At 56.6% G+C, this 12,309-nt stretch overlaps 7 protein-coding genes across 7 annotated transcripts; 2 read left to right on the forward strand and 5 right to left on the reverse strand.

The window, feature by feature from the left end:
- Positions 1–689: 689 nt before the first annotated feature.
- ATEG_03507 (putative Rad51 family DNA repair protein) lies at positions 690–2,073 on the forward strand (the record flags this gene model as incomplete). The annotated part of the gene is made up of 2 exons (XM_001212685.1): positions 690–785; positions 835–2,073. The coding sequence occupies 2 exons, from the start codon at positions 690–692 to the stop codon at positions 2,071–2,073; spliced, it is 1,335 nt and encodes a 444-aa protein (XP_001212685.1).
- Positions 2,074–2,556: 483 nt separating this feature from the next.
- ATEG_03508 (uncharacterized protein) lies at positions 2,557–3,362 on the reverse strand (the record flags this gene model as incomplete). Its single annotated transcript, XM_001212686.1, has 2 exons — positions 2,557–2,966; positions 3,008–3,362. 2 exons carry the CDS (start codon positions 3,360–3,362, stop codon positions 2,557–2,559), a joined length of 765 nt encoding a protein of 254 aa, XP_001212686.1.
- Positions 3,363–3,590: 228 nt separating this feature from the next.
- On the reverse strand, positions 3,591–4,843 carry ATEG_03509 (Ketol-acid reductoisomerase; the record flags this gene model as incomplete). Its single annotated transcript, XM_001212687.1, has 2 exons — positions 3,591–3,618; positions 3,669–4,843. 2 exons carry the CDS (start codon positions 4,841–4,843, stop codon positions 3,591–3,593), a joined length of 1,203 nt encoding a protein of 400 aa, XP_001212687.1.
- Positions 4,844–6,216: 1,373 nt separating this feature from the next.
- On the forward strand, positions 6,217–8,700 carry ATEG_03510 (isochorismatase family protein family; the record flags this gene model as incomplete). Its single annotated transcript, XM_001212688.1, has 1 exon — positions 6,217–8,700. One exon carries the CDS (start codon positions 6,217–6,219, stop codon positions 8,698–8,700), a length of 2,484 nt encoding a protein of 827 aa, XP_001212688.1.
- A 188-nt stretch (positions 8,701–8,888) lies between these two features.
- Positions 8,889–9,682, reverse strand: ATEG_03511 (rhamnogalacturonan acetylesterase RgaE; the record flags this gene model as incomplete). The annotated part of the gene is made up of 2 exons (XM_001212689.1): positions 8,889–9,526; positions 9,574–9,682. 2 exons carry the CDS (start codon positions 9,680–9,682, stop codon positions 8,889–8,891), a joined length of 747 nt encoding a protein of 248 aa, XP_001212689.1.
- Positions 9,683–10,213: 531 nt separating this feature from the next.
- On the reverse strand, positions 10,214–11,177 carry ATEG_03512 (enoyl-CoA hydratase/isomerase family protein; the record flags this gene model as incomplete). Its single annotated transcript, XM_001212690.1, has 3 exons — positions 10,214–10,323; positions 10,390–11,027; positions 11,071–11,177. 3 exons carry the CDS (start codon positions 11,175–11,177, stop codon positions 10,214–10,216), a joined length of 855 nt encoding a protein of 284 aa, XP_001212690.1.
- Positions 11,178–11,702: 525 nt separating this feature from the next.
- Positions 11,703–12,230, reverse strand: ATEG_03513 (Hsp20/alpha crystallin family protein; the record flags this gene model as incomplete). The annotated part of the gene is made up of 1 exon (XM_001212691.1): positions 11,703–12,230. One exon carries the CDS (start codon positions 12,228–12,230, stop codon positions 11,703–11,705), a length of 528 nt encoding a protein of 175 aa, XP_001212691.1.
- Between the last annotated feature and the right edge of the window lie 79 nt (positions 12,231–12,309).

The raw sequence follows: 12,309 nt of genomic DNA on the forward strand, positions 1-12,309 counted from the left end.
TAATGGCAGACCAAATCGTAGAGTCGAACGTGATCAAACCAGATGCATGTCGCTCACAGGCTCTGCATATGGACTGTAAGCTGTTGGAGAGGTTGGCCAGGGCGGACCGGAGGTCTACAAGATAGCTCGCAACCCTCGAGTCGAAATCTGCATATGTCAAAGTAGATGAAGCGATCTAATCATAATGTTAGAACAGTAGCAAGGAGATTAGGGCCTGGATACCTTCGCGCAGCGTCCGCTCAGGTTAGCTGATAGTGTTGCGATGGAGGATGGATCCATTTTCTGTGCACTGCGACAGCGAGTGTGGTGCCTAGTGCTCTATATACTAATACGAGAGCGGCCACGGGGTCATGGACTAGTTATACGTGGTCATGCTATGGCTCAGTCAGGTGCAAGTAAGCCTCGCCCGAGTTGCCCGGTGCCCGACTCGTATCATCTATAGGAGATGGTATGCCATGAACCGTGGCACACAGCTGCTTTGACCCCGTAGATAATCCTTGTATCAGGAATTACAATTTCCATGTTCCTCTGCGCTATGTATAAGAATATGGCATATCAAAATGTTGTTGATATTTGCTATCACGGGACGTCATATACAACATCAACCGTGGTGGGGACTTTACCCTCTTCAACATTCCCAACCGCCTTCACAACTGCATTCCGTCACGCCAAAGAAACCTCAATCATGAATGACTTATGATCCTCCGAACAGAGATTGCAGACAGATGGCTGCCATACTGGGAGAGAGACTACTTGGAGAAGTCGTCGAGGAGAGGTTGGATGAGGTAGGATCCTTCGCTTGGTGCTCCGAACAGCCTAGACTGACGATTGTAGGTCTTACATGACTTGGAAGAGCTGACTGAGGGGATTTCGGATGCAAGGTTCGAAGAGCCTACAGGTCTCACAGAGATCGACGCGCTCTTGGGGGTTTTTGCGCCAGTTCAACATCCAGCGCCAGTCCAGGCACAGCCGGACGACCACGTCCGCGAGCCTCGAGAAGAGGAAGATCAGCCTCATGTGCAGTCAGAATCCGACCAACGCGTGAATGCACGGCATGCAACGGAATACACGCCATCCCTATCCCGTGGGAAAGCCCCCGTCATTGAAATCTCCAGCACGGCGTCCGCGGCGGGAAAATCCCAGCTGTTGTACTATCTCACCGCCATCGCGATTCTTCCCTCGCGCTGTGGACAACATCAAATCGGGGGACGCGAATCTGCGGTGGCGTTCATCGATACCGACGGTCGGTTTGACGTCGAGCGGCTCCGGACAATTGCCCAAGGGATCATTCGCAAACGACTCCCAGACCAAGATGTAACTAGACATGTTGACGACATCCTCTCCATCATCACCACCTCCCTACAGCACCTCCATATCTTCCGACCACAATCCTCTGCCTCTCTTCTCTCTACCCTACAGCATCTCGACACGTACCTCTTCGATCTCACCCGCCACTTCTCCTCCACCCGACCCCTGCATGCTATCTTCATCGACAGCGCAAGCGCCTTCTTCTGGCAAGACAAACTCCACGACGAAGTCGCCCGTGTGGAGGACATCGGCCGCGCCTACGCAGACATTGAACACGATAGACGCCACAAGCAAAGCTTCTACCTCTCAGAGATGTACGCGGACCTGGTCGCCGAGTTGAAGCGTCTTCAGCATCGATTCAGCTGCGCCCTCATCTACACCACTACAGCCTGGAGCGGCAGATCCGCTTCAACCGGTCCGGGCGATTCGAACCCCGGCCCCTTCACGCTATATGAACCCCATCTATCGACACTGAAATTCCCGTCGGCTCGTCCCTCGCTTCCGGCTCCGTGGGGCACGTTCCCGACCGTGCGGTTGCTGGTTCGACGCGAGGCGGTTCGTCCGTTTCCGTCGGACATGACCCCTGCAGAAGCGCAGGCTGATGCAGCCATGCGGCAGGGCGTCGTCTTGCGGGGGCGGTTCTCCGCGTGGGTGAATGGATGGGGCTGCGAAGACTGGCCGCGGCGAATCGTGGATGGACTAGACAGCATGAACTGGGGGATGTTTGCATTCCATGTACGAAGCGACGGAGTACACATCGATTGAACATGTGTATGCGTTCTATGGATATGTACAGCGAAGTCAATCCGTCACGGACTTAATCTAATGTATACCTCCTCCCCTCATCAGCTAAACAGCTTCCCAATCGCCTCCACCGTGGTATTCCCCCCGCTAAACACAACACCCATATCCCATCCCTGCGGCGCCTCCTTCTCGACCATCCGCCGGAACTCCTCATTAAATAGACAAACCGCCAATCCAACCACAGCACTGGGCTCAACCACCACCTTCATCCGCTCCAGCACCAACCGCATGGCCGCCTTTATCTGCTCCTCCGTCACGGCAAACACGCCCGCGACCTTGTTCGGATCCGAAATCACCTCCCAATTCAGCACGCCCACCGGCGTGCGCAGCCCATCAGCAATCGTCAGCGTCTTGACCGCCGCGATCCGCTCGCCGGCCAACAAGCCGCGCCGACAATCGTCCGCGCCCTCGAAGCTCGGCTCCGCGCCAAACACGCGCGTCGTCTTATCGGAGAAGTAGGTCGCCACGCCGGCGTTGAGCCCGCCGCCGCCGAGGGGGGTGATCACGGCGTCCAGCGCGGGCGCAGCGCGACAGACATCGGCACTGTGCCCGCTCAAATGCGGCGACTCCTTCACCCAGCGCGCGGTATTGCTTCTCCATGTCCAGCGCCGTCGTGCCCTGGCCGCAGATGACGTTGAAATCGTCGTAGGGCGGGACCAGGATCGCGTCCGTCTTGGCCTGGATCTCCGCGACGACGGCCTCGCGCTCCGTGCTCGTCGACCCGCTGAAGATGACCTGTGCACCGTGCGAGCGCGTACCCGCGATCTTCGACGGCGTGCTGATGCTCGGCATGACGATGTACGCGGGGATGTTGAGGGTGGCGGCGGCGAGGGCGAGCGCTTGCGCGTGGTTTCCTACAGGATCTCCGTTAGATTTGCATTGCTCGTTATGATACCCCGGGGGCAGCTCGGACCGGAACTATGGGTGATGACGCCGCGCTTTTTCACCTCGGATTCGCCGCGCTCGAGGATCAGTCGCAGCAAGGCGTGGAACGCGCCGCGGGCCTTGAAGGCGCCGATGCGCTGGAAGTTCTCGCATTTGAAGAAGAAGCGGAAGGTGGGATTGGCCGGGGGCTGGCCTTCGTAGGGGGTGCCGATGAGCGACTCGGGGGTCTGCGGGGTTGAAGCGAGTTTGTTTAGGGTCGTGTTGGTGAGGAGCGGGGTGCTGTACACGAAGGGCTGGACGAGCTGGTAGGCTGCGAGGATGGCCTCGGGCGTGAGGGCCTCGACCTTGGACTTGAGGTCGGTCATGGTGGTGACGGTGGTGCGGTGGGAGATGTCAGATACGAGAGGCACAAGAGGGCGGGGGACCTTTTATGTTGGGGAATCCCCGGACCTACTCCGTACGCCGAGAGCGGATATTTTCCCCTACGAAGACACGTAATGTTTCTGTGAACTCATTCATTCCAATTATATAAGAAATTTCAGTGCATGATACAGTCATAACTTTTCCCAATCCTAGCTTGGTACAACATTAATTTACTTCTGGTTCTCGGGGCGAAGAGAGCTGTTTCTCGTTAGCAGAAGTCCATCACAACACGCCACAGAATAACTTACCGAACGGCCTTGCCAGCACGCCAGATCTCGAGATCACGGATGTCCTGCATCTCCTTCTCGTACTTCTCCCGGTAGTCCTTCTGCGAGTTGTAGTCGAGAGAGCGCTGGGTCTCGGTGCCGTCGCGCACGCTGTCGTAGAGCTCGTTGAAGAGGGGCTTGAGGTTGTCCTTGAAGCGGCTGGACCAGTCGATGGCGCCACGGCGGGCGGTGGTAGAGCAGGCGGCGTACATCCAGTCCATGCCGTTGGCACCGATCAGGGGGTAGAGGGACTGAGTGGCCTCCTCGACGGTCTCGTTGAAGGCCTCAGAGGGGGAGTGGCCACGCTCACGGAGAACCTCGTACTGGGCGAGGAACATACCGTGGATACCGCCCATCAGGCAGCCACGCTCACCGTAGAGGTCGGAGTACACCTCCTTCTCGAAGGTGGTCTCGTAGAGGTAGCCGGAGCCGACGGCGACACCCATGGCGATGGCCTTCTCCTTGGCCTGGCCGGTGACGTCCTGGTAGACGGCAATGGAGGAGTTGATACCACGGCCCTCACGGAAGAGGGTACGGACGGTACGACCGGAACCCTTGGGGGCGACGAGGATGACATCGACGTCCTTGGGGACATCGACCTTGGTGAGCTCCTTGAAAACGGGGGAGAAACCGTGGGAGAAGTAGAGGGTCTTGCCCTTGGTGATGAGGGGCTTCAGAGTGGGCCAGGTCTCGCTCTGGGCGGCGTCGGAGAGGAGGTTCATGATGATGGTACCCTTCTCGACGGCGGTGTTGACATCGAAGAGGTTCTTGCCGGGAACCCAGCCATCCTGGATGGCCTCCTTCCAGGAAGCACCGTCCTTGCGGACACCAACGATGACATTGAGACCCTGGTCACGGAGGTTCAGACCCTGACCGTGACCCTGAGAACCATAACCGATCAGAGCAAGGGTGTCGTTCTTGAAGTACTCCTGGAGCTTCTCACGGGGCCAGTCGGCACGCTCGTAGACGGTCTCCTGGGAATCGGCGAAAGTCATGGTCTTGACACCACGGATGGGGGCGGCGGGAAGAGTGACACGGGCGGCGGAGGCAGCGGCAGCCTTCGCCAGAGCCGGCCGGGGAAGGGCAGCGGAAACGACGGAGCGAGGCGCAGCAACGCGGGCCAGGCGGAGGGCACGGGGAAGACCACGGGAAGCCATTGTGTATGATGGAAGGGAGGATGAGGGGGAGAGGAGAGGAGAGGGAGGAGACAATTGAGGAAGACAATTGAGAAAGATGAGGATGGAAAAGTGAAGAGAAAAAACGATGGAGAAGGGGAGGATGGGGGAAGGAATTTAAACGACCCGACTGCGGTGATAGAGCTGCCACGTGATCCGGAGTTTTCCCTCTGCTCCCCGGCCGATGTCGGCCTCTCTCCGGTCTGATTGGCCCTGAGGGCTGGTCCTCCCAATTCGGCCTAAACCAGGACGGTCCATCATTCTGTCTGAGATTTGCATGTCCATCTCGGTCCTTTCACTTTCTTCAACGATGTACACTCTGATCAGAGCCGATCGCTCGGCTCCCCGGTCGGCGTCTCCCTCTCCGGAGCTCTCCAAATCGTGACTCACCACGTCGGACCTGGGGAATCTCCCCCACAGTCGCCCGTGGGTCCATTGCTCCAGACATCCATCTGTTACCTAAGGTTAATTGATATCGCTCTGGTGATTCATTTTGGGGGGTCCTTATGACCAAGAGGACAATTTCTCCTGAGCTATCTGATTGCGAGTGTCATTGCCGTCTTGGATATGACACATCGCTAGAGGCTGGATGACCGTGTTTGACTGGGTCATTCGCCCAGTTTATGAGGAGATGAAGGGAGCTGTGGATGATGGATTATCCCGACATTGTACATACTGGCAAAGCAGAATGCTACCTTGGTTCGAGCTTCCGATATCCAGTGCCATGGCTCTTGAGACTTGACTAGACGGAGAAGAACCTCCAACAAGTGTAAAAGACCAATCCAACCAACAAAACTAATATATCGGTCACGAGTTCGACCTCCCTTTAAGCTTGCGCACATCAATTGAGGAGACTTCTCTTGACTACCTCGGTAGTCTTATATACATATCTAGGATGGATGGAATCTAGGTGTGCTATCGCCACTTGACTTAGAGAGTATCCAAACCTTCAGACATTTGACCTGATGAGTAGCTATTCCGGAAGAATGTCAAATCAGACCATCAATCCCAAATGAATCCCATTGATTTTTGGTCGTTGTTAATATCCATCAATATGTGATGCTGACTAAAGCGATGTTCCTGGATGCCTGAGGTGTCAATAACCCATTTCATTTGTTGATCGGTCAACTTTATTCTTCAACCATCACCATCATCACTACCATCAACACCACCACCATTACCACACTTGGCCCACTTCTTACACCCATCTCTCCTCCCCATCGTCTTATCTGTCTCCTCCATCTTTACCCTTATTTCAACTTTTCGTCGAATTTATTCCCCTAATCCCCCAACCCCGGGGCTCCTCCCCTTTGCATTCTTCCTGCCCCTCTCCTTTACCATGTGCATCCCATAAGATGAATTTCCTAGCCCAGTTCGCCGATCTGCCCACCATCCAGACCCGGAAAGCTCTGCTTCTCCTGGACTTTCAGAACGACTTCCTGCGATCTTCCGGCGCTCTTCATGTTCCCAACACCGCAGACTTTATTGAGTCGCTGCCACAATTGGCCAGCACCTTTCGTCGCAACGGTGATGTGGTCTGGGTGCGCTCCTACTATGAGTCGCGCCGCCCCCCCGTCGGGTCCGATGCGCAGGAACTAGTCATCCTCGGTCGCAGCCGCGACACCACTCAAGCGTCCGACTCCCACGGTTCCGTTGATGAAGAAGCCTTTCTGTCCACCGACCAGCCGCAGTGTTGTCGACCACAGTCCCCGGGGTTCCAGTTTCCCGCCCCCATTCTGACTGCAATCGACAGCGAAGCCGACACGGTCATCGATAAATCCGACTACTCGGCCCTGCAGAACCAAAGTCTTATACTCTCTTTTCGCACTCGCTTCGTTACCGAAATCTACCTCTGCGGTTCTCTCTCTAATATTTCCGTCTATGCAACAGCTCTTGATGCCGTCCGCCACGGTTTCTCCGTCACGCTCATCGAGGATTGTCTTGGCTACCGCACTTTCCCCCGTCATGAAGAAGCCATGCGTCGCATGGCGGACATCTTCGGCGCCAGTGGCATCACCACCCAGGAGCTCTACGAGGAATTAGACTGGCAAGAGACGGATGCCATTGCGCGTGAAGGCGGCTTAAACGTCCCTCGCTCCTCCGTCACCCCAGCCGGCATCGAAGGAGACATGGACGAACTAGACTTCAAGAGAACCCGGAGATCCAATCCCCGGAGGGAGAAACCCGATCGACCGGAAAGCCGAGGTACGCGCCGTACGCTGGACACCCTCCTATCGACTTACTCTGATGATGAAGACGGCGATTTGCTGGAATTGGCCCAGCTGACGCGGGCGCGCGCACGCCACACGAGGGGATCCCCCGGCCCGGCAGAAGGCCCGGCCGAAAGTAAGTTGCGCGTAAGAGTGCGCCGCTCGAAACGCCCTGATCAAAAGCCCGAATCGTCCTCTCGCTCTAGCCACCGGCGCAGCGGCAAACCAAAGCAGCCCCAGGACATTTGCAAACCCGGTGATAAAATCGGGGAAGGCGACTCGCGCATTGTCTATGACCTTGACCTTCCGTCGGATGCGTTCGAAGAGATTCGCAAAGAGGTCGCTTGGCAAAAGATGTATCATATGTCTGGGGAAGTACCCCGCCTCGTTGCCGTGCAGGGAGAAGTCTCGCCCGATGGTTCCATCCCGATATATCGACATCCAGCTGACGAATCACCGCCTCTGCAACCATTCACCACCACCGTTAACCGGATCCGTCACATTGTACAGACCATCCTTCGACACCCGTTGAATCACGTCCTTATCCAGCTATACCGGGATGGGGAAGACCGTATTTCGGAGCATTCAGACAAGACTCTAGATATCGTCCGCGGTTCGTCGATCTGCAATGTCAGCCTGGGTGCCCAGCGCGTGATGACAATCCGAACAAAGGGGAAAGAATCTGAGGATGGTGACGCCAATCGTTTAACCCAGCGGATTCCCATGCCCCACGAGTCCATGTTTGTCCTAGGTGAGAAGACCAACATGCGGTGGTTACATGGCATTCGACCAGATAAGCGAGCGGCGTCGGAAAAGACCGTCGAGGAACGTGCGTATAATGGGGAGCGAATTTCTCTTACCTTCCGGCATATTGGAACTTTCTTAGATCCTACCGGAAGCACCATTTGGGGCCAGGGAGCGGTCTCCAAGCAGCAGGACAAGGCCAACCCAGTGCTCCATGGTGATCCCACAGAAACGGAACGGATGGTCCGTGCCTTTGGTGAGGAGAATCGGTCGAGTGACTTCGACTGGGAAGCAGTTTATGGCGGAGGGTTTGATGTGGTCAATTTTGTCACCGCGATGACCATCAAGCTTGTCCTCGGCCCTGATCCTGTGGCTAACCTACGGGTCCTCTTGAGCCTGGCCGAGAATGGCCTTCGATATGAGATCACCCCTCCAGAGGCCGAGAAAACCGGCCGCAAGTCAAGCGGCGAATTGCCATTGTATATCGAACCAAACGGCACTGAAGTCGCCGGCGATATCAACATCCTGAACCATCTGGTGCAACACTTCCCCGTGGCGCACCGACCTGGTGCACCCCCGCTGCAAGGCGGCGACAGGATCGCCGCAACCGACGAGCTTCGGCAGGAATGGCGAGAGCACCAAGAACGACGCGACCGGGGCGTACCGGATGCTTTTGATACATGGGAAGATGCCCTAGAAGAGCAGTATTATCTGGGCGGGGCGGCCCTGAATATCGACGATTGCGCTCTTTGGCCCGTTTTGAGAGAGATTGTACAGGATGGTGGGCCCCTATCAGGAAAGATATACCCTAATTTGGCTCAGTATTACCAGCGTGTGCTGAACCGAGTGATTGTGAAGAAGACGCTAGAAGAAATAATGGGATGATCCCTACTGCTGGATACGACGACACGATTTCTACGACGCTTACTACTAATGAACGTCTTTTGGAGCTTTTCATCCTGGTTTTGGCCTGTCCGTCCTATCATTGGATTGACTGATATTCACAAACATACATAGCCTCAACACCATGGAACGACACGCAGCACTGCATATATGAGTTATCTCGACCATCATCACAGACACTCGCCGGGGAAGTCAGTCGTGGTCAGCACACTCTTCAGCGCGACATTGCTGCAAGCGACAGCCTTGAAAAACGCATCCGCCACCACCTGCGCTCCCGCGGGGCTGGTATGGGTGTGATCGTTGGGGAAGTATGAGTCGACCGTCCCAGCGCCCAAGGTCTCGAAGATACTCGCCACATAGGCCCCGTGATCGACATAATCCACGCCGGCCACCTGGGCGGCCAACTCGGCGTACCCGACGAACCGCGACGGCTCATAGACAAACGAGCCCGATTCCCACGGGTTGTTGGGGGTCTGGCTGGAGATGAGCACATGCGCGCCCTTGTTCAGGAACAGCTTGGACGCGTTTTCCAGGTACGCCGGGAAGGTGAGCACGGTCTCCGTCACGCCGTTATAGACAGTCTGGCATGTTTCGCTGCCCGTGCCGGGGCAATCGGTGCGTCCGTTGTCGGTGGAGAGCGAGCCGCCGTCGTTGTGGCCGAATTCGATCACGACGTAGTCGCCCGGTTGCAGGACGTCGGCAATGGCCTGGAACCGGCCTTCGCGGGTATACGAGCGAGCGCTGCGTCCGCCGATGGCTTTGTTGGAAACCGTGACGGAGACGTCGGAGGCGACGTACTGGCCCCAGCCTGTCGGGTGTTAGGGGAGGCCTGTCATGCACCGGAGGGGAACGTACCGTCGGTGCCGGATCCTCCGCCAGCGGCGGCCATGGTGGAGTCACCGGCCAGGTAGAGGGTGGCGGCCAAGGAGCCGGGGATGAGACACAGCAGGAGAGATGACTTCATGGTGAAGATGCAAGAAAGGGTAAAGCGAAATGGGGCGGATGCCTAACGATGGGTTTATCTGGCAGAACGGGATATTTGTACATACCTCTCGGTAGTCTCCAGGTATATATACACCCGTGGAATGCAAGACCGAGATTCATACGTGGAAAATGCAGCATCGTCGGGACATCAGACGCCGAGCCTCTGGCTGAAACACTTCTTGCAGACAAGACACGGACGAGCGGAGCGTCTGTTTTACATGAAGATATCGTCGATCTCGGCATCTTGAGTGCTGCAGGTCACCATGCGGGGATTAATCTATGAGACCCTGTCTTCTACAGCAACGGAGCATCCCCCGCAGGAGCAGGGCGGCAGATATACTGGTTTTTCCGCCTGTCGTAGACTGATGCGGAGATGACGCCGTGATTGGCGCATTTATAGATGTCTGCAGGCGAAACACGGGGTCTGACACAGACCCGTTAGACTAGGTAGTAGATATCAAACACTAGCGAACTATGTATGTATGCGTACAAGCCAAGCAAGATGGTTGTTTTACAGCTTCTCGAACGTGGGCTTCCGCTTCTGGATCCCAGACAGCAACGCCGACGCCACATCCTGCGTCTGCAGCGCCGCGCTGTTCCACACCGTCGTGTACCGGAGTCCTAGCAGTCAGTCAGTATAACCGCGGCAAACAGAAGCACAAGCCAAACGGGGAGATCGGAACGTACCATCCTGCACGGAATGATCGCGCGACCAGTTCAAAATCTCCTTGGTCCCCTGCACCGCAACAGGACTCTTGCTCGCCATCAGAACGCCCAGCTCAACCGCCGCCGCCACGGCGGCCGTCTTACTCTCATACACACCACTCACAAACCCCACGCGCAGCGCCTCCTCCGCGCCAAACACCCGCGCCGTCAGCGCCACCTCCTTCACCCAGCCAAAGTTCCCCACCACCTTCGGCAGCCGACTCAGCGTCCCAATATCCGCCGCCAGCCCGATGTCCACCTCCTTCACCGCGAACTTGCTGTCGGCCGCGCACACCCGCACATCGCACGCCGTGCTCAGATCGATCGCCAGCCCCAGCGCGAACCCGTGCATCGCCACAATCACCGGCTTCTCGCACCGCTCCACTGCGCTGATGCAGTCCTGGAACTCGGCGATGTGCCGCCGCAGCGCGACCGCCTTGCGCGCGGCGTCCGCCGACCCCGAGCTGGCGTCGCTGCCGAGCGTGCCCTGCGACGCGGCCTTGACGTCTAGGCCTGCGGTGAAGGCTTTCTCGCCGGCGCCGCTAAGTACGATGGCGCGCACGGAGGAGTCGTGCGAGAGGCGCGTGAAGACCTGGCTGAGTTCGAGCCACATCCTGGAGCTGTGTTAGTGGGTGGGCGGGTATAGGTGGGAAGGAAGCGTACGCTTCGAAGAAGGCGTTCATCTTGTCGGCGCGGTTGATTTCCACGTGCGCGACATATTCCTGCGGGAAGGTGACGTTGAAGTATTTGTAGGTGTAGGTGGATGCCATGTTGACGGTGTTTGGTGGTGTGAATTATGAGTGATGCTGGAGGAGCTGCTATATACGTCGTGTGTGGTAGTCCGCGGAGCTGGACCTCGGTAACGGAATGTGGAGGTGTCGGCGCGGAGTAGACGGGAACGAGAGTTGTCTTTTCTGCTGTCTTGTTGTTTGTCTATCTCTGGGATAGATGCAATGTATAGGTTGGAAGTGTTATAAAGATGTAGAAAAGAGGTTGGGGTCGTTTGGTTGTTGTCGGCCCTTCACGTGCCGAGGCATCGACCGGATATGATTAATGATCTTTATGATCTCTACTCTTACGGAATACAGTCTACGACAGACCTCTTAAATTGAATAACAACAGCCAAATTGATTAACAACTATTGTTAGAACATTATCAAGCAATCCAAACTCAATCCATCGCAATGACTGTCAATTTCAACTCCGAAAATGCAACCATCGAAACACACTGCAGATGCAACAACTCAAATGCAATCAACCATGCTACCATGTCGTCGTATGATCGTCTCAATTCATTCACTCAATGGTGATCTTCTTGCCGGTAGGAGCAGCAGCCTTCGGCACCACCACAGACAGGATGCCATTCTTCAGGCTGGCCTTGACGTTCTCCTGGTCGACGCGGGTCGGGAAGCTGAAGGTGCGGTGGAATTCGCCGACGGAGCGCTCGCTCACCCAGTAGTGGTGCTTGGCGCGGTCGGACTTGGACACTTGCTTGTCGCCGGTCTTGGCCACCTCGCTGCTGGTGCCTTCAGCCGCGGGCTTTTCCTCGCCGCCCTCGGGAGAGTGGTATTCGCGCTCGGTGCGACCCTTGATCACGAGGGTCTGGTGGTCGGTGAACTCGATGTCGACGTCCTTCTGCGCGATGCCGGGCAGCTCGCCGTCAAGGTAGTAGGCGTCGTTGGCTTCGCGCACGTCGAAGCGGGGCGCGAACGAGCGGACCGCCCCGGTCTGGCCTCTGGTCGACCGGTGAATATCGTAGTCGTCCAGAAGACGGAAAAGAGGCGAGAAGTCACCGGGGTTGGGGATGGTACGGAAGAGCGACATTGTGGTTGGTTTGGTTGATGTGGAAGATGTGATGGTGGTTGTAAAGTGTAGAGCGCTTTGAGTCAACTAGAGCTTCTGA

The sequence above is a fragment of the Aspergillus terreus genome, genomic scaffold, assembly GCF_000149615.1.
Source record: "Aspergillus terreus NIH2624 scaffold_4 genomic scaffold, whole genome shotgun sequence".
NCBI lineage: Eukaryota > Fungi > Ascomycota > Eurotiomycetes > Eurotiales > Aspergillaceae > Aspergillus > Aspergillus terreus.